Source organism: Gordionus sp. m RMFG-2023, chromosome 2 (assembly GCF_954871325.1).
Source record: "Gordionus sp. m RMFG-2023 chromosome 2, tfGorSpeb1-WG-v2, whole genome shotgun sequence".
NCBI classification, from domain to species: domain Eukaryota; kingdom Metazoa; phylum Nematomorpha; class Gordioida; order Chordodea; family Parachordodidae; genus Gordionus; species Gordionus sp. m RMFG-2023.
Window position 1 is genome coordinate 35,038,289 of NC_088776.1, and position 22,627 is coordinate 35,060,915.

The window sequence follows — 22,627 nt, forward strand, 5'->3', positions numbered from 1 at the left end:
GGCGCAAAATTCACAATATATTGCCGATTTTTGTTTATAATTAAATGCATTATTAATTAATTTTTTTTCATTTAAAAAATATGTAAAATTTTCTAGCTGGTTTTAATTATTTTATTGTCTCTATAAAGATATTTATGTGATAAGAGGAGATCATTAGTATATAATTGAAGAATTTAAATATGATTAACTTCAACACCAATACATTCCTTAGATTAGGCTAAATCCTCATATGAACAACTTTCATTGAGTTCTTGTATTGCAATTGTTTTTAAATATAAATAATTCAAAGGCGAAATAACTTGCAAAATCTTAATCGTTGCAAATAACAATCATTTAATAGTAGCTATCTTCATCGAATAATTTATTTATTACACAAGGGGCTACATATTCTACCGTGTATCGTTTCCAGCTTATTTTAATTTTTATTTAATGTTTATCGCATTTTATACGTTTATTATTATTATTATTGTAAGGGTTGTTTTCATCAAATTCAAAAAATGTTTCCTTTATATATGATTGAGGTTTAACGGTAAACCTTAATTTTGTGGGATAGATAACCCCATCTTCTCGAGTTAAAGTGATTGGCACAGTATATACCTCAATGGAAGGCGAAACGATATTTGCCATATTTTCAAACTTTTTATCACTATTCAAAATTGTGTTTTTGTTGGAGTTAGTATTGGAGTTATTTTTGGTATCAGATAATGATATGGAAGGAATGGAGTTATTTTTGGTATCAAATAATGATATGGAGGGAATGATGTTGGTCAAATGACTCGAGCTTTCTAAAGAATCTTTGAAGCGATTAAGGTCAGGTACTACGAACATGAGGCATTCAGAACATCTTAATATTGGTGTTTTAATATTATAAAAAAATGTGAATAATTCAATCAATTTAGTATAAGTGTAAAATATGGTATGTTTAATACTTAAAATTTTTATTTTTAAAGAAAATAATAAGGTCATATCAACGCGTTTGAGTGCATAATGTTAAAAGATAGCAAGCCAAAAATCGAGCGTTCAAAATTTTGTAATCAAAATTTGAGTTTTTAAGCGTTTGCATATTACGCTCAAAATTATTTATATTTTTAAAAGTAATAGGTTATAATATAATGTTGTGCAGATTTAATGGAAAATATTTCCATATTTTTAATTCGTTTAATAAAATTATTTAACTTGTAAAAATTGATAAGAATATATAAATATGTTATAATAACAATTTTTTGCAACTCAAATAATTTTATTTGCTAAAACTCCTGTATAATTTATAAATAACTAGTTAGTATATTTATATTTTTCATTTTTTATATAATGATAAACAAACGCTAAAACTCTTTGGTATGCATTAGTCTAAGTAGCAAGTGTCAATGACAGATATAGAAAGTTAGGTTTAAAATTAAATTGTTGGCCTTTGTATTGGTCTTTGGTCTACGCTTTACCTAATTGTCCATCATATATGAAAATAAGATGTGTAAACTATTATATTTTCCATCAGAATTGGATTTATATGTAAAAGTTTATATAAACATTTTTTTATATTTAAAAAAATTTGAATTTCAAACCTAAAAATAGTCTCCGCTTCGACATCACCTAACCATACTGTCATTTTGGTAGTGAAATTTTCACCCTTCAATTCGGCTAATGTGTTATCTTCAGCTCCATTTACCTATTTAATTAAATTTATATTTAAAATGGGGTTTGATTAAATCTATATAAAATTAATAATGAAATATTTTTTCTGGACTCCCACAAAACTATCTAAGTCCATTACCAAAATTAAGAAATGTCAAGGCCAACTTTGAAAAATCACCACAAATGAACCAAATCACTTTCAAATAATAATTATATGGAATACTGCATTTAATAGACACATTCAAAGATTTATTATAGAAATTATATAATTTAACATAGATTTTTACTTCCAAGCTCTGGACGATAGGTACAGGGGTGACTTGGTCAGTTATATTTGGCAGAGCCTCGCAAAAAGTGTACTCACTTCTGTCAGTGCTTATGATGGTCCATGATGCCCCATCCGATATAGTTTCCTTGTTCAAGGGGTCTTCCTTGCATGGAACGGCCTATTTTAATTATTGATACAATAATATATAGTATACTCATAGGAAAAAAAATGATCAAAGTTTATTTATTTAATAATATAACTTTCAATTTCATACTTGATATTGAATAATTTTTTCTTGGTTAAGGCATAGGTACATGCGATCAGTGTCTTTAAGGTAGAAGGCACATTTGTGGAGCTGAGAAACGGCGTCCATTGCATTTGTATAAACTATTTGCTTGTCTACTTTCCTGATGATCTATATAAAGTAAATATATATCAAATATATTAATAAAGATTATAATTATATATATCGTATTAGAATATGAAAGCCATGGGAATTGGAAATCTGACTTTTAAACGAAAAATCTGATTTGACCAGAAATGTATTCCAGCATGTATAAAGTGCCCCCACTGTAAATTTCAGATAATTTTGTGTGAACCTTTAAGCTGGAATACATTTTAGGTCAAATTAGTTTTTCCAAAATTAAACATCATTATAAATAATTTAAAAGAGATTCTAAATCCCCGTGGTATTCATATTCTAATACATAATTTCATTAAGAGTAATGAAAGCTATGTTTTTTTAAAAAAAGTTAATTTATATCAATAGAAGTTAGGATTTACACCATGTATTTTTTTTAAGTTTAATAATATTAGGGCAATATATAGTCATGACTATTATTGTTAGCCTAAAATTTATAAATTATCTAATCAGTTAATCAATTTTAAAAATTCGCATTATATCTCAATAATCTTCCAGGTGTCAAAAAAAGAACCACTGAAGAGATGTGATCAACTTCTTAAAGATTTCATTGTTTTCAATAAAAGCGATAACTCGGGTTGGCTGACCATCTTCAAAAAAAGATAAAGATACTACGAGTGCTTGCAGTGGAAAAAAATGAAATAAAAAATTTCATGAAAATTAATCATTTGGGAAAACTATTAGATCATATCTGTAATTTATAATATTATTTACTAAGCGTGGCAGAGCCATGCCCGTTATAGAGCAAACCAATTTGATGGTGGACCCGTAATGAATATAGCCTTCTTGCACATAAAATTCTTCGTTTTCGGATTCGTCATCATCCACTTTACAAAAAATATTTTTTCAATTTTGATTACCAAATTAAATTATACTAGAAATATCTTTAAAAAAATTTAAATATTATTTGCCAAAATAATAAAATTACTAAAAATATACAAGAATTATATATTTCATAGTTTATCCGTTAAAATTACCATTGATCTATTTATTTTATTTTTACTTTGGTTAATTTTATTGATAATTTAAAAATAGATATATATTTCAAATTTAATAATTTTTATAAAGATTTTGAATCATGATTATAAATGGTAAAAACATACGAAAGGGAAAAGAGTTCCAAAAGAAGAATAAATTCTCAAAAAATTAGATGGGAAGATATCTCTATTGACGAAAACAAATTCTTCGTTGGAATCTTCATCCTAGCTCTCATTTATTTCCCAAGGCCTAATTAATTATTGGTGGACCTCATCCTAAGAGATTTTTAGGATGTGGGTTTCGGAGTCTTATTTCTAAGGACTGAATAATCTAGCTCAAAAATCGATATAAAAAAATTTTTTTTTTTTTTTTTATAAATTTACAATCTATTTATAATAAAAAATAGAATAAAGAAGACATTCCTTATAGATATAAAATCCTTCAAAAAAATATATAACTAAAATAAAAATCAACCACTGTAAAAAAATATTTAAAAAACCAATACTAATTTTGGCTGAGCAGATATAAACCTAGCACTTAAATAATAAATAAAATAACCAACCATACTTTGGCAGATAAAATATTATGTAATTTTAATATTTATTATATATATTTTTCATATTTGCCATCCTTAGTTAAGAATTTAAATTTGTTGAAAAACACAATAAAAGATGCCCATTTAGACATAGAGTATGTATGATGCAATGACATATATAATACCTAGACTGACGATTCATTCATCAAGATGCATTTTTAAGCGTCGTTAAAAGCAAATCAGCTGGACCCGCCATTTTGGTAACACATATAGTAATTATTCTCATGTTAAAAACTACTATTAAATTGATAACTTGTTTCCTTATTATCTCGATGATCCGGTAATTCTTTTATAAAGTTTGCATCAAATATAGGAATAAATTAGGCTCTCGTTTAAAATTTTAATAATGATTAGTGTAACCAAGATGGCGTCTACAGCTGATTTGCATTGATGTACACTTTTAATGAATGAATCGTCAGTCTAGGTATTATATATGTCATTGGTATGATGTCATTTTCATATTTTTTTTTAAATGTTCGATTTGGCGCCCTTAGACCATGCCTAACTACGTTAAGCTGTAGAGACGGTCCTACGTACGTTATCTGTTTTTGGCAAGCTGAACAACATATACAACATTAGGCTAATTATTATAGGTCCTTTCTAGAAGATAAAAAATTTTTAAAGTGAGCTTGCTCCAGAAATAAACATGAAAAATGTAAAGTAAAATGTTTACATAAATGAATGGTGAAAGCACCCCAGTGAGTTGAACTAGCGTGAAAATTTCCATTTTCAACGTGCAAATAGCGGGTGCTAACGGTTTGGGACCTGAGTCTGTTGAATAAAGCTATGTGAGAGCCAGAGGCTATGCAAACTATTAAAAGAATAATTAAAATTATGCTAATGTTTCAAACTTTATGTGATATAAATTAATTGTTTATAGTTAACTCAAGTGAGAAAAAATGTACAAATTGAATTATAATGAAAAGTTCTATAGTTTTATTGAACATTTTATTTAATTAAAGAGTGTAGTCAGATTTATAAGAAATCGTCATTTTCAAGGTGATCAATATCTATCACTCACGATCGCTGTATTTGAAGGATTGTTTCTTTTTGGATGGTTTGGAAATAACTTTGATTTTTTGACTAGGAAAAACGCCGAGATCTTTTTGATCGGAATAGAACATTTTGAGATTGAGGTAAAAATGTTTTCTCTTATCACTATCCGATATAAACAACGTCTTAGCCGCGCAGTAACGCTTTGATAAACACATATAAAAAAAAATTATAATTAGCAAAAACATTTGTATAAATAAAAAATATGGTATTTTTTTGTAAGTGAGTTAAGAATATCCTTCATCAAACCGATTATTTTTTTTAGAATCTTTACAGTTGGTGGATTACAGAGACTTCTCTAGAGGAAAGAGTATTCAGAAATGGCTAAATTTAATTTGAGCACGCCTAAGATATTTTATATTTGAGTAAAAAAAATTTAAGAAGGCCAAAACACCATTTACTTTTAAGCACATGTAAATAAGAAGATCCAGCGTCGCCCGCAACCTCTTTGCTTGCATAATGATATTTTACTTTTAAAAAAAATTATATGCTACAAAGGGAAGGAATATTATTAATAATCTAATAGTAGAGAAGAAGTCATTATGATCTTTAATAAGAGCTAAACAGGTGTCTATTAAATAATCACTTAATTTATAAGATTACTTTATTCCCAAAAAAATTTATTTTTATAAAAAGCTATTATTCTCTCAAAGTTACACCAAAAAGAGTTTAGGTCTTTGGACTATACCTTAAGCCGAAAAATGCTTCTACCTTGAGGATTAAAATGATAAAATCCACTAGCGTCGAGTATGAGCCGAATTAGCCTAAGCACTAATATTGAGGACGAAAACATTGTTTAATCGTTCATCTTAATTATTTTTTATTTTCGGTTACCTTGCCTTCGAAATAAAGAATTTGGGTTTCTTGGTCCGAATTAGCTATGCCCATAAAAGCGCAAATCTGTCTTTTGGCCAGTTTACGATTGTACTTGATGGGTTGTTTGAAATCAAACTCAAGACCCATGAGCTTGTCGTCCCAACCTTTGCCAAAAAGATACACGCAGGGTGGGGGGCAAAAGAATCTAATAAATATATCATTATTTTAGATAATATGTATTATTACTTAATATTTTATTAACCCTTATTTCAACTAAGTTTATTTTTTAACCATAATTTTAAAATTATTTTCTCTCTATACGATTTTTTAATTGATTCGGTCGTTCGGGAAGTAACAACAAATCCTCCCCGTTTTAATTAAAGGATATTCTATTTTTTATGAGACTCTGGTGTGCTAGATAATACATTAATAGGACATTAAATCAAAGCAGAGATTAGTATCTAAGGTTTGACTTTACATTAACAACGCTCTAGAAATTTTGCATTTAGAATTCTAATAATTCCATGAAATAACAAAAGAAAGGAATTAATGATTACTAATTAACTAGTGATAATTTTTAGCATTTATTTCATTTTCTAAACTTAAAATCATATTTGCTCCGAGATGGTATGAAATTAATTTATAATTTAAATAACTCCGGTAAATTTAAAAAATTAAAGGAAATAAAGAGCCCATCCTTCTATAAATTTTCAGGTTATATAAGATGATCTACTATATCCAAACCTTTTTTCGGAACCGTAAGATTTCTGGGCTACTTTGGCATGCAATATTATGATGGTTTGATCATGTTTTTTGATCAAATATTCCCTGATTATATCACTGGTGATTCTTTGTTGGCCCCGTGATTTATTATCGTCGAGAAATTTATTCGGGTTTCGCGTTAGTAAGTCAGAAGAGGAGGCGGAAGTTTCGCTGAATTTGTTATTGCTGCGATATTGTGATGAAGTGGTAGATTTGTCAAGGCTATCTTGGCTTTTACTGGAATTTTTTAAACAATTTTTGTAAAAAAAAATTGACAGATAAGTTGAATAAAAATGATGGATAAATGAGGAAAAAAAATTTAAAAGGGTGAACTCAACAAGCTTTTGAAAAATATAAAAGTTTAGATTATATAAAACTAATTTAAGACTTTAACAGGGCTGTATAAATAACTAATCCTTTTTACTAACCAACTTAGGGGAAGATTTGTAAATAGTTATTTAATAATTGTTGGACATAGAAAAGAAATTTTTCAAAATCGTATCTAAAATAATAATGTATATCTTAGAGATCTGCAAAGTTAGGTTTGGCCCGTATCCGGCCCGATCGGGCTTCGGGCCTATTTCTATTTAAAATAATCGGGTTCGGGCCGGGCCTAATATTTTTAAAAAAATTTCGCGGGTCGGGTCGGATCTTGGAAATTTTATTAAATATATCTAAATCAATTTTATATTGAATTTTTTATGTAAAATAAAAATTTTTGATTTAATGTATTGAAACTAAACGCTATATAACATATGTCTTTTATTTTAAGTAATTATAAAAATTAATTTCTATATTTAAATAAATTCGGGCCTGGCCGGGCCGGTAAATTTTTTAAAATAAATTTCGGGTTCGGGCCAGGCCGGCAAAATATTTTAAAAAAATTTCGGGTTCGGGCCGGGCCGGCAAAACTTTTTTAAAAAAAATTTCGGGCCGGGCCGGGCTTGAAAAATTAGGCCCGATGCAGATCACGCTGTTATATTAATTTATAATTTGTTAAAAAGTTAGATCGTTTTATTGCTTTTTACTTTCAAATTATAATTATGTATATTGTTATGTAAATTAAAAAAATTTTAATAAAGTTTCCAATGCCAGCTATGGAGAGGAACAAAAAATCTAATAAATATTAGATTTAAAAAAAAATTATTTGACTAATAAGAAGGTTCAAAATATTGAAAGAATTCCATGATCAGATCCTTATGAAGTATAATTACTAATACCCAAAATAAATAATTTTTAGACCAAATTTGGAATAATTTTAAAACAATAATTTATTCAATATTTTAATTATTTATTAATTAATAATATAAAAAACTATCCTCAATATAAGGTAATTTAGTTATTTTCAGTGTTTTGAGTCATATGCAGTCTAGCGATTTTTTTTTGAAAATTTACGGGCTCCAATAAAAGTAAGTTTTTGTCACATTCCATAATGTAGAAAGATAAAAGATTAAAGACCAAGTTGATCCTATAGTTTAAGCTAACATATAAACTAACACTAAACCAACGAATTGCATATCCTCCTCACATACATTCAGGGATGTAATCTGGGGGAAGGAGGGGGGGGGCGATTTAAAATTTTTTTAGCATGCCTCTGCAGTTATAAAAAAGTATGGGCACGTTTTATAATGGCATTTTAGCATATTAATATTTCTTATCATGAAATATACAAAATATTTTATAAACAATATGGTAGTATATTATTTACATTTTTAATTCACCAACTAACCCTATCTTATTTAGATTGGTTCTTAAAAACATCCAATAGAAATGGAGAAATATAATTATATCAGTTTTGAATAGCCGTTTACTCTCTATAACCCTGCTTCCCCACAAGTACTACTTATATCAAGTGAATAGTGCAATTATAAAGTTGATATCAGCCATTTACAAGACAGAGAACATGTAAACTAAAATGTTTGCATAAAAAAATTTGGAAACATACTCATTCAGATGCATATAGTTACTGAAAAAAGCAATGAAATCAAACAAAAGAAATACTGTAAGCGATTGCATAATCATATTGATAACAAATCAAGATATTATTTAATAATCATATTGATAAACAAATCAAGATAATATAATAAGATTTACAGGAACACAATGGTTTGATATGCCAAACTAGAATGGTAAAGTCATTTGATGGTAAATTCATCAATTTTTCTGATTGGCTAATTTAATAGCTATAAATTAAGAGTATGTCTTAAATATTATTAAAAAATTACTTGGAATTATCGATATATTAAATAAATATATAAATCGAATAATTACCTGCATATAAATTCATGTAAATAATGATATCATCCATTTTAACCAAAAATAGACCAAAATACTATCAAAATCTTACGATCAAAGGATGTCCTCCCAATGGTTTAGATATGGGATATATTTTTCATTCTAAGTATTCTTTTGTTAATAATTGAAAACATTTCCAAAAAAATACAGATGAAAATTGTAAACAATTTATCAATTAACAATCCAAAATCGCCATCCTGGTAGATGAATCTACAACATTGTCAAATAAACCAGCATTTTGGGATCCTCTTCTGGTGAACCTATTTCTAGAATGACTGGAATCAAAAGATGCAGAGTACTTGATCTTTTTAAATTCGCTGGGTTCTCTTAAATTTTTTTATTTATTTTGTTAGCGATAGTGCCAGTGTCATGATTGGGGTGCCTTTGTGCATAATATCCAAAAATCATACCCTGGAATTGTTTAAATCACAGTTTAGAGTTAGTGGTGTCCAATGGCAACACTTTAAAGCACAGGGGCTCAAGCTTCAAACACTTGCTAATTTCTATATTTCTATATTTTATAATATAGGTAATTACAAATCATCCTTAATTATAAGCAAAAAAATCTGGCAGAATCGGGTCTATATTTTTTTACTATGGGCAGAGTCGAGAGTAAAATAATTTTTTAGATTGCAGGGTAGACTGGGTATGACTAAAAAATTTGACCCATACAGGCTCTGACCTCTGCTATTTTTTTTATAATATAGAAAATTTTTTGATAAAATATATTAATGATAAAAAGAAGTTTAAAACATTTGTATAGAATAGAAGATAGACTTCATATTTTACGATTATTAAATATGGTCAACTCAACTCAATACAAGTTAATAACTTATAAGTAAATATTAAAATTTAAAAATAAATAATTTTTCCCACATTTTCTCGCTAATATGGGGATTTGATTTATATTATATTATTTATTTAAATTTTTGTTTTTATAAAAATCATTAAATTTTTACAATTATTTAGAAGTTGGAAATATTTATGAAAGCTTTTTGAGAGGTTTATTTATATTATAAATCTTTTGTAATATATGAAATAGATAGAAAATTTGAGCAAAAAATTTAATTGTTCATTAAAAATAAAATAAGTATAATACTTTCTTTCTCCACTTTAAAACTCAGGCTTACTTGTAGTGTTGTTAAAAAGCTCTATTTGGGTCGATTTTTGACCCTCTATTTGCCAAATCCCGAAGCTTAGATAAATTTTAGCGAAAATCTTAATCGGGTCGTTTTAAAAAATCGACACAAATGGGGCTTTTTAACACTTATAATTGTAAACTCAAATATTATATATTCTCTTCCTTTTTTTACCTTTCGCTATAATGTCTCTTAGTCGATTTACCATCATTCTCGTTCATAAAATTTTGGGAATTCTTTAAATTTCCTTCGCATTCATAAAATTTTTGTTTGGCACCAACGTTTATGTCTTTATTGCTAATACCATCACCATTCTTCTGATCACTATAATCGCCCGAACCGGTATGATCTAATACGACTCCCAGCGAAGTTGAACCTTTGGAAACTTTTTTCTTGCACATGATTCTATACTTTGAGGACGTGAAACCATTGTTGCCCATATTCGAGTCATTTTTGTCATTTGAGTTATTAGTAATGGCGCGATCGTTAGATATACCGATGATAAAGGTTGAATCGGGAGATAATAATCTACGATGAATGTTTTCGTCATTCGAAAGTTTTTGGAGAGATGTCGAGAGTGGGGGACTAGGGGATGGAGATGAAGATGGTGGGCTTGGTGGCGTTAAAACGTAAAAAGGTGGGTTCGTATTGGGATAAAAATAGTGGAAAGATTTTTGATATGGGAAACAAGGGTAATGAGCAGCTCTATTAACATTAACTATATTTAAATTATTATTTGAGCGATTTAAAATAATACTATTATTAGGGATTTTATCATCCGATAATCGATTAAACCCCGTGTCCTCATTTCTATTGTCGGAGTAGTTTAGATCATTTAAACAATTGAAATTTTTCTGTTTATAAGAGTTGAAGTTTCTAGGGTTCATCGAGGTAGACATAGTAGAACGTGAAGTGATCGTAGAAGTTACATTAGAAAGGTTATTGCTGCTAGAATTCCTAGCTCGCCGGTTCTGCGAAGTCGAACCGATTGAATTATTCGAGCATTTCTTTTCTTCTTCTGATTTAAATTTCATGGATAAAAGGTATCTTTGGTAAGGGGAAGGTGCTATAAAAGGGCTGTGGGGTGACAAATCATTTTTAATAGCGGCATCTGGTTGATGTGATTGTTTTTGAGTGTGGTTAGAATCAAGTCTTTTATCATCGTATTGAATCGATTCAAGGTCGATTGGAAGAGGTGAGAATGGGAAATTTGGCGAAAACGGTGTAAAATGATTTATATGAGTGGTATATTTTAATCGAGAGTGAGAAAGCGCATTTCCTTCATCTTATAATATATTAAATAAATTGAAAAATTTTTTAATCAGGAATTCCAATATAAAGAGTTGCAGGTTGTAAAATTATAGATTTTATAAGTATAAAATCAATATAATAATATTTTATTTTATTTAGGGAATAATATAAATATTTCCATATGGTTTATCAAGTTCAATATATAATGAATTTGGTGGAAATTTTATGGATATTAAATTAAAATTATTTTCAATAAGATTTTTGTAAAAATATTATTAATTGTTATAAAATTCAAGAGACTTTGTTTACCAAAATGATATGTTAATTATCAATTCTTTTTATTTTTTAAATATTAATTCACACTTCTATATAAAATGTTATTAAAAAGATCACGTGTTCCATGGGAAAATTTCTTATAATTTTTGAAAAATCTTGATAACCATTATATTATTTTTTCTTTATACATTATGTATTTGTTAGTAAAAATGTAAAAGTTTTAAACTTTTATAAAAAAAAAATATATAAATAAACATTTGTAAACAAGTAAATAAGGTCATTCAGTTTATTAACTTAGAATTTAAAAAAAAATGTGACAAGGGAAAGGTTAGGAAATATGCATATATTATTTTAATAAAATTACTAACTTTCTTCCTTTCTTTTCTTTCTTTCTCTCTTCCTTCTTTCTTTCTTATTTTCCATTCTTATTTTTTTAATATAAAAATGAAAAGTGAGTGTGTAACGATGAGATTCATTTATAGATGAGATGATAAATTATTGTGCTATGGGAAAAAAATTAGCAGTTTCGCGATAAATTTAACACCGTCCTTATTGCTTTTCAAAATATTTTATGATAAACAAATTAAAAACTTTAATCAAATAAATGAATATAATGAATTAAATTTAAAACCATATACGTATATGTATAATATGCTTATGATGAGATATGGATGGAAAAAAAAATAAAGATCGAAATGAAAGAGATGGAACACGGACCCGAAGTATATGAAATATAACTAAAATATTCTTTTTAAAACCGTTAATAAGGGAAATTAAGTGTGATTAAACTATTGAACTATGATATAAAGGAAATTTTAAATCTAAATCAGCGCTTTTTTAAAAAATTTTTAAGTTATGATTTTGCCGGAATTGTATTCAAGTATGTAAATATTATATTAATTAAAGTTCCAAAATATTATGGTAAATTGCATAAAAAATCGAAGTAAGTACTATACACGTGATTGAATTTCATTCCGGCAAAATGAGACCTTTCAATTAAAAAGCAGGTGCAACTACTAATAATTTAAATTTTTTAAAATTCCTTCCGAACCTGAATTTCTCCAAATCATACCCTGCAACAAACACATAGAATTTCCGAATATACATCTTCTGACATAATTACAAACAAAAATTCTTTTAAAATGAAAAAGAGGGACAAAAATTTCCTAAAATTTTAAAAAAAATGACAAAATCTTTGATACTTTAGGTAAATTTAAGTCGTAATTTTAAATGGTGAGAATATTAATTTCAAATATCAATTTTTTTTTTATTTAGATCAATTAGGATCTTGCATAAATCTATTAGACTAAACCCGAACCGGTCCAAAATTCTTATTGAACTAAGTTAGGTCCTATTTTGATTTTCATTCGTCTGTAATCGAACATAGATTCTATTAGATAAAAAAATATTGACAGGCACTGGATAAAAATACCTCTAATTAATCTATGTAGATTTGCCCTATCTAATATTTTAAAATCCCTTTTCTAAACATATTTAATATTTGGTAAAAATTGGAGTATTTTATTTCTATGGTTTTATCATGAACATGTATAACAATAATAGAGTAGATTATATTTTATACAATAACGACATAAAAATTATAACAATTCATTGAGTTAATTTTTCTTTTCCATATATGCTAATAATTAGTGGTCATTGGCTATTTCCAGATTCTTATTATAAAATTTCTCTCTCGACTTATAAAATTATTATAATATATACAGGAAAGACCGGTATCGGATGGCAAATATTTTACTCTTTTGCGATAAAAAAATCTTTTATTTCTCTTCAATAAAATTTAATAATTGTACCATAAAATAGCTTAAACAAGGCTATTTGTTTTTATCTCATATAGTGTGGGCCCTATTTAAAATTAGTGGGAGGTTAATTTTTTTGACAACATGCCTCAGTTCGGGTTATGGCAAGGCATATGAGCTGAAATGGCGAACATAAATATAAGAAAAACATACATCTAACAAAATAGATATCTTATAGGTAGGTATTACATTTAAATTACAAAAAAAATCACTCTAAACACATTGGGTAGATATAATAGGAGACATATTGACACGCGTATAACCATTCCGAAATTATACATTGAGTCCACTTTTCTCCCTTCCTGCGTTTTCCAGACAACCTTCATTTTTTCTTGATTTGATTAATTATTTGTAAGGAGACGAAATTATTATTTAAGCCCTTTTGTTTGTCAATTAATGATCATGAATTTCTATGCAAGATAAACACTTTGGAACAAGTTTGATTTGAAGATTATAATTATACTAGCTAATCCCGTCAAGAATGACGGGGTTGAGGGGTAATTAGTTAGTGTGTGTATATGGTCATAAATATACTTTATTAATATATTTTATGAAAATATTAAAATTTAGGAAAAAAAAGAGGTAAATTTGTGAATCACATCTCATAAGATATTCTTAATTTCTGATTCATCCATCATCGAATAAGGGAAAAGTATGATGACCCGTCTTTCTTGATGGGCTAAATAAAAATATAATAACTAAGAGTACCAGAGCTACCGTTAGTCAGCATTGCTGAGCCGGTTAAAAATGACGGGGAATAAGAATTTTATCCTTACTTTTATGATAGTTGTTACCTTTTATTTTAAAATAATATCCAATTTTATTCTTTATATCCCCCTCCCACCTTCAGGTCAAACTGTTTTTAGTCAAAATATATTTAAAGCTTTTACTTGATACCCATATCAATATTATTTGTTAAAATATTACTGATCATCTATGCTTAATATTTAATATTAAAAAATTCCCAAGCCAGGTCCAAGGCCATAATAATTTTGAAAAAATTTCCCAACCCCAACCAAAGATCATAATAATTTTGGTAGTTGAGAACTGGAATAAAATATTTTAAAAAATCATTATGAATTTAAAAATACAATTCAGATTATATGGGCCATGGTTTATTTGTTTTAGGTCAATGTTTGATCCATAGTTAATAATAAAAAAATTCCCAAGCGTCCAAGCTGATAATATATATTTAAAGCTTTTATTTGTTACTCATATCAATATTATTTGCTAAAATATTACTAATCATGCCTAATATTTAATATTAAAAAAATTCCCAAGCAAGGTCTAAGGCCATAATAATTTTAAAAATTTCCCCAAGCCCAACCAAAGATCATAATAATTTTGGTAGTTGAGAACTGGAATAAAATATTTAAATAATCATAATGAATTTAAAAATACATTCAAAATCAGATTTTATGTGCTTAGGTTTTTTTTATCTCCTGGCTTGGGAAAAAAATTTCAAAATTATTATGTCACAAAAATATGGTAATATACGGCAAAATTTTAAAAATATCAGCTAATTAATTCAATTCAATATGGTAATAAACGGAAAAATTTTAAAAATATCAGCTATTAATTAATATATATATAATTAATATTTTTAACTTATTATAATTCAAGTCGGTGCATACTTAAAGTGTACTTTTGAAACGGGAGGTTTGTAATTCGATACTGGTAGATGGCAAAAAATTAACAACACTATATAGACTCTTTAAATTTTAAATACATTTAGAAGATACGAAAAGGATCATGTTTTGATTATGGAGATTGATTGAAATTTATATTCCTAACAAAATTTAATATTTTAGAATTGTGATGGTTACCAATAACCGATAAAAATCCGCTCCTTCAATTTTTCAAAAATTAACCATAGATAGCAGAAATAAAAAATACATATTTTGATTTTTTTTTAGATATCTAGCTCTGAAGGGTATATATAGATATATTTATGTTGCTCGTAAAGTCAGTAATTCACTACCTCATTAAACGATAAGGATCCTACTGCAGGTTCACTTAAGGAAACCTTTAAGAATTTTCCCCGAAATGACTGAGCTCGATCAATTCGTGATAAAAATTAATATAAATATATAATATATTGTTTATTTTTTGTAAATTTTAGAAGAAAAATGCAGGGTTCTGAACCCAAATTCGGGTTCAGGAATTTTAAATCTATTTAGCGGAACTTTTGATGACAGGAACTTAATCTAAAACAAAAGAGGTCTGAAGCCCGCCCAGGTCCATATTACCCTGGTTTCAATGGGTTGCCCATAAATCGGTCTCTGGGTCTGAGGTCTCAAAATACCCAACCAAGCAATTTTTAATTTCTGAACCCGAATTCGAGGCCAAGATTCTGGAAAAACGGAACATGGGTTACAAAATATTTGTAACGAATTTAATTTTATGTAGATATTTTTTTCTAAGCCAACCAAATCTTTTACATCCTTTATGGCTCAAAAGGCCTGGTTTTGTCGGAATCAGGCGCGTACGCAGGAATTTGATCTGGGGGGGGGGGGATAATAAATGTTTTTAAGAAATAATATTGTTAATTAAAAATAATAAGCATAAATTTATTAGGATTAATAACTTTTCTAATACACAATTTTAAACTAATGTGAATTAAAAAAATTATATATATAAACCGGCATTGAAAAACTATAAAATAAATGTTAATTATTAAATATAAAATGAATATAACCCACGATATGAATCACTTAAATGACCCAAAATTGAAATTTGAATTTTTTGAGCTTTTAAAATATATAAAGTATAAAAAATTTAAATGTTGGAAATATAAATTAATACACAAAAAGTTTCTTAGGAATAATTGTATTTTGTATGTTTTGAGCTAATTTTTCAATTATCAATCCTTGCTTGGCGTTAAATGTCTATGAATATTCAAAAGATCCAAATCATTCAATCTACTTTCAGATGTTGTATTTCATAGGTATGTTTTTCACAGACTTGCAGGCCCGGCCCCCGAGCCGGACCGTATTTTAATTTTTTTAAATATACCCGGGCTGGGCCCGTAATTTTTTTTTATAAAAACACCCGGGCTGGGCCTGAAAATTTTTTTAGTAAAAATATCCGGGCCGAGCTGTATATTTTAAAACCAAATATTTGAAATCGCCATTATTAGCTATAAAAATCAAAAATAAATATAATTTTTTTAAAAAAAACCCGGGCCGGAAAAAATTTTTAAAAAAAATCTGGGCCGTGTCCTGCAAATGGTACCTCTACAAGGCTCTGTTATTCTTATTAAAAAGTGAATGTTCTCTCATTAGTTTACTAAAGAGCTGCTAATATATATATAACCATTTTAATAATTGGGAGTATAATCTAAAATGTGTTTGAAATAAAAAGCATCCATAGCATTTTTTGGGACTGTATCAACAATAGTTAATCTTTAAATCATAGTTATTCAGCTAATAAGGCATCATAAGATATTTTAACATCTTCAAGATAAAAATCTAACAAATATTTATATATTTTTTCTATCACCATATGAAAAAGATTGGGAGAGGGGACATTTGTTTTATAATACTCTTCTACTGATCCTATATTAATGTTTTAACGATGAGCTTGCTCTGCAAGTCGAGGGGGACAAATATTAAACACGTATAGCTCTGCTTTTGACTCAACAATAACATATAAAATATGAAATTCTTCAACAACATTAGCTCTATTTCCTTGAGTTCTAATAAAATGCTCTCCGCTATTCTCATCTTCTTAATCAAGTCAATGTTATGTTTTTGAAAAGTATTACATAAAATAGTTGTATAATTAAATAATACATTCTAATGAAAAAAAAATTTGGAATAAGTATTGAATCCAATAATTTTCTTGCTTCTGAGGAAATATTTCTTTCATAATAACATTCATAATCGGCTCTTCTAACTCCATAATAGCTGTTACTGTGGTGGAGACTCGATTTCGTTGGACAAGCTTGCAATTTCTTTCTCCCTGTTGGACAAGGAGTTTCAGAGATAATTATTATTTGTCTAGAAATTTAGATAAATATTATGCCACTAAAATTTGAAAATAATAGGTAAATTACGCCAAGGAAAACTTGAAATCGAAATTGATTGATAAAATAACTTAGTAGATGAATGTGATAAATAAATGTAATTAAATATATATATATGAGATAGGAATAAATATTAACAATAATATTTTTGAAAAATATAATCCGGCATCTGCATTTTTTGGCTGGGGGGGGGGGGGGGGGGGTTGTCCCCCTGCCCCCCTCGCTGCGTACGCCTATGGCCGTAATTGTTTTTTAGTATGTAAGATATATATATAGTTGTACACCCCTCATAATTTCAAACAATTTTAGCTCGATTTTTGAATTATTTGTATTTTTTTCATATAAATTAAAGAAATTCACAAAAAATTCATGGAGCTGAAATTCATGAGGTAGATATTCTATTTACATTTTGAAATGTGATTAAAACAAATCAGTTTTATGAAATTAAAAAACAATAAATTTTTAAAATTTGGTGATCGGGGTCACTTGACCTTGAATTTTATAAACTCCTACGATATATATATATATATATGCTACTGGTAATTTTACTTAATCAGGCAATACGCGTATCCCTTAATCAGAAATATCTTACAACATTGTCTTAGATTTATAGAGTAGGTATTCTACACATACACATGAATATATTTTCAATAAATTTAGAATTTTTTAAAATTTAAAATAATAAATGATTAATTGGAAAATAAAACAATCGTTTGTTGAACGCGTTTTTTAAATTAAAAATCTCATTTTTCCCCCCATTCAAAAAAAAATTAAATCCTATTTATGATAAGATAAATCATTATTAAAATGACAATAATTATTATTATAATAATTTTCAAAAAATTTAATAGATAACAATTTTCCTTTTTTGAATGAGAATTTTCCTTTTTTGATTGAATTTTTTTTCTTTTTATTTTTGATCGGAACTCCATTTTAAACTGGCAGATTCCAATTCTTATTACCAAGTTTAGCGTCATAGGACAGCATTCCAGTGTTTTCCCTCAATACAATATTAGATTTGGCCTACAGTCATTGGCGTAATCAAGGGGGACAATCCTCCGTCGTAAATTTGTCAGTTTTCGTAAATATCATTTTAAGATATTAAAATAATTTCCCGACACCCTACCTCACCCTCCTCTCCCAAAATAAATACAATTTATCAATATAAACCAAATTTTTTTAAAAAAAATAGTATAAATTAATCATTTTGAAATAATGAGAATGACTATAATATAAATTTTAAAGAAAACTAAAATATTATTTAAAATGTAACCAGACCAAAGGTCCTCAAAGAATGGACCTAAAAATATCCAATAATATTTATAAAAATACCCTCAAATCCCCCCTCCTAAGAAAATCCTGGCTACGCCTCTCTAGTTACAATAATTACAAAATAAATCGTCTGAAATTTGTACAGAAATAAAATATGTTTTTATGTTGATTATTATCGGTAGAGAATCAACAGGTCTGTAAGAAATTTTCAATAAAATATATTTAATATAAATTTTTAAAATTTTATTGAAATCGTTTAAGCTATTTGTTTCATTTAGCAACGTTTTTTAAATATGTATTTTTTTTGTACCACATGGTATATAACATTAAATTAGAGAAAAGACGACAATAAATCTGGTTATAAGCTATTGCCAAACCTTGATCGATTCTACAAATAGTTGTACTGTTAAATATGAATTGTTAAACAACAAACTATAATACGATTTATCAAATAATAATATTAATTGGTAATAAAAATGACGGTTATGTAATGTATACACTCATTTTTAAATTATATGTTGTTAGATTGATTCCACTAATTGAGAACTTCTACATCTAATATTGAAATTCCTTTCATCCAGAATTGATATGATTGCTTGGAATTCGAACCCAGGATCATGAAAATTTTGAAATATTGACTTGGTAAAGAAATCCTGGATACAATTTGAAATAACTTTAATTTAAAATTTTTTGCCAAATAGAGTAAAGAAATTTAAGAACAAACAAAATATGAATAAAACTCAAAAACTGAATATAGGGCCCCTCCTCCACCATTTGGGAAAGATGATTGATCACAATATATAAAAAAGTATCTTATTCTTTAAAATTATGATTTATAAAGTTTATTATTTAAAGAAAATTGAATTCTGTCTAATTTCCCGCTAGGATTCGATAACGGAAAAGAATATATAGTTATTAACCCTCATAAGAGACCCTGATTTCTTTATTCATGATCGCATGACTCTAAGTTTAAATGATTTGCTTATCAAGAATCTAATAGAGTTGTTTAAAATTCTCAGAATGTAAATTAAATTTATTTTAAAATATCATAGAATTTTATTTTTCAAAAACATACACCTCGAGTCTTTTGAAGAGTCGGTTCATTAAACACTCACTACTTTTATATTCAAATATATTTTACTATATGGCATATTTTAATTTTATATTGTTAAACAGCCTAGAGTTGCAATATTATTTTGAAGGTCTTAATAAATATTACTTTTAACAAGTGGGCACTCTTTTATTCATTCTCCCTTTAAAAAATATGGTAGTTTAGAATTGAAAGGCAGAGAGAAGAAACCTTATTAATAGTTCTTGGAAAATACGTGCCAACTTTGATATACCGGGTATGCCCTGGATATCTTCTTGATTTAGCAGGCTGAGATGTCAACTTCTATCATATGTTTTTTCAATAAGCTAGTAGATGAATTTTTAACACAAGTTCGGTTCATTCCCCTATGCATTTTGTCTTTTAATGAGACAGGATCTAAAGTTATAAAGCGAGTTGTCAAATAAATCCGATATCCGGGGTCTTATTATTTGATCCATGAATGATACTATTTTACATTTAATGAATAATCATTTTTTTAAGAGAAGTCAACTTCATCTGTAATGTTTTATTAACTATCAGTTAGTCAGAAAATAATTATAATTAAAGATATAATGTAATAGAATAAAAGTTTGTAACCACCTGGAAAAGGGGGATATTTTAATTTTTCAATTATCATAGGTAAAAAAAATATTATTGGTAAAATAAAAAAAGACAATCATATTTTTTAAGATAATTTTATAAATATTTATTTTTTTTTTATAATAAGCATGTGTTATATGAGATATTTATATATAAAAGCATTACAATAAGTATTCCCTTTGTAAAAAAAATAATACACACAGCTTGAGGGTGACCAATTCATGTTATATTATTTATAATTATTTTAAAATTTATTTTTTTTGTTATAATTTGTAAACTTCGACATTTTCATAATTTAATAAAAGTTCTTTAATTTTTCAAGGTATTACAGTAAATATTTTTTTAAAAACTTATTTTCTTAAAATACACATAATTTTTTAAGATAAATGTTAATACTGTATAACGATAAAAGTGGTAGAAGGAAGTTATCAATTTTTTGGAATTCATTTAACCTTAAATAAAAAAATTAAGATCATTATACTATAAAATACCATGGAAATAAACTTGCAATTACCAAAATTATATAGAATATTAGAATAATTTAATTTTTTCCTAACCACCAAACTCGAAAACATTTAAAGTCTAAACACCCTCAAATAATTGCAGAATGAATTATTTTATATATAATTAATATCATATCAAATAACTACCGCAAAACTTTCAATGCTAAACCGAAAATGCATTTCAGCGAAATTACCACAAAAAGTCATCACTAGTGAAATTTCATATCCCAAACTAAAGTATAAGTTATAATATAAAGGCCTGATGTGCCTAGATTAAATGGTAAGATGGCTAAAGTTAGGTTGCGAATTGTGATACATTAAAATATATTTTTTTATTTAAATTGATAGACAATTTTTTTGTGTAAATACATTCACGGTAATGTAATCGCTAAAATGTATTCACAATAGTTTTGTTAAAAAGCCGGTTGATCAATTTTAAAACACGCGATTTAGATTTTAGCCAAAATAATATTATGTAAACCTCGAGATTTGACAAATAGAGGTCCAAATCATTCAGCCATTAAAGAAAAAAATCTCCAGGCTACATAATATTATTATGGCTTAAATCTTAATCGGTGGTTTTTAAAAATCAACCACTAATAACAACTTTAAATATTATCTACTTTGCGAGATTTCGGAATATTGATTTTTGTCATTATCGCCCGTAACATCTTCCTTCCTAGTGTACATCGATTCTCTCGACCCGTGATCTTTATGGCAAGAAAAGTTTTGATAATTAGGATCTTGATTCGGATTCTTATTTCCCGGTGGTGACACAGGTTTATTCGATGGAGGTGGAACGGAAAGGGGGGAAAAAAGGGAGGATAAAAGAAGAGAACCTTCTTCACTGTAATAATAATAAGGAGAAGGTGGTAAAGGAATGCCCTGGTTAGAATGTAGCAGCATACCTCCCCCTGGCCCATTTTTACCCATAAAAGGGCCTTGATGGAGTGGTAGTTTGATATCAGTGTATCGCAGTCGGGGTTTAATGGTTTCGAGTTCTTCCGAGCCATGATTTCTTTGGATGAATAACTTGTGAACGTCCTCCTCGTTAGCCGAGGGGATAATTTCTTCATCCTTATTAGAGTAGTTTGAATTAAGATAACTTTTTGGAAGATGAACAATATCATTGGTATCGATAGGGGATAAGATCGAATCTAATAAATAATTGTTTATGGGTGTCCTAAATCCTGTAGAAGATAATTTTTCCGAATATTTAGGATAATAAAGAGAGTGCGTTGTTATAGTAGAATTGGAATGGGGCAAGTTTGGGTAAGTACCCAAGATAATGTCGGCTCTTTTCATCGACAAATCTAAGGGCATCTCATTTTCCTCGCAAAAGATTTTATAATTGTTTCTATAATCGTTATATTCGATGGGATTAGATGTCGAATGATGGTTTTGGCCATTGTTAATTAAGCTAACTCCCTGACATGTCATGTTATATCTCGGCGTTTCATAAGAATAATCAGGCATAAACGAAATCGGATCTTTACCTTGATTGGGAAGGATGACCTCCTCGGAATAGAACCTTTTTGCTGTGGCATGAAATAAATTAATGTTAGTTTGAGCAATTTTGGATTTTTAAAAATATTTGTTCAATTTATTGTTTGTCTAAACTGATGAATAAAAGATACCTATTGAATGATAGCACCTTTTAAATGAATTTTATATTGTATCCGAAATTAAACAACATTTTTTTAGTTTCCTAAAAAATTATGATAAACATTTGGAGTGGATATTTTTAGTCACTTGGTTATAATATTGTATCAACCATATTCATATTAAAATAGGCAGCATTTATCATTGATATTATAAATTTTTTAATATAG

General features: G+C 27.6%; 1 protein-coding gene across 1 annotated transcript; it reads right to left on the bottom strand.

The window, feature by feature from the left end:
- Positions 1 to 426: 426 nt before the first annotated feature.
- Positions 427 to 22,235, bottom strand: LOC135924287 (uncharacterized). The gene is made up of 11 exons (XM_065459342.1): positions 21,419 to 22,235; positions 10,134 to 11,244; positions 6,508 to 6,762; positions 5,782 to 5,968; positions 4,916 to 5,090; positions 4,568 to 4,705; positions 3,036 to 3,148; positions 2,175 to 2,315; positions 1,920 to 2,078; positions 1,563 to 1,666; positions 427 to 844 (listed from the first exon to the last, which is right to left on the bottom strand). The coding sequence occupies exons 1-11, from the start codon at positions 22,233 to 22,235 to the stop codon at positions 427 to 429; spliced, it is 3,618 nt and encodes a 1,205-aa protein (XP_065315414.1).
- Positions 22,236 to 22,627: the final 392 nt, after the last annotated feature.

What these genes read in the sequence shown, in the direction of transcription:
- LOC135924287 (XM_065459342.1), bottom strand. Translation starts at nt 22,235, where the DNA reads ATGACATGTCAGGGAGTTAGCTTAATTAACAATGGCCAAAACCATCAT. An exon ending in GCATGGCTCTGCCACGCTTA is followed by an intron (nt 2,316 to 3,035) that starts GTAAATAATATT and finishes TACTTTATATAG; the next exon opens with ATCATCAGGAAAGTAGACAA. An exon ending in AAAAAATTATTCAATATCAA is followed by an intron (nt 2,079 to 2,174) that starts GTATGAAATTGA and finishes TAATTAAAATAG; the next exon opens with GCCGTTCCATGCAAGGAAGA.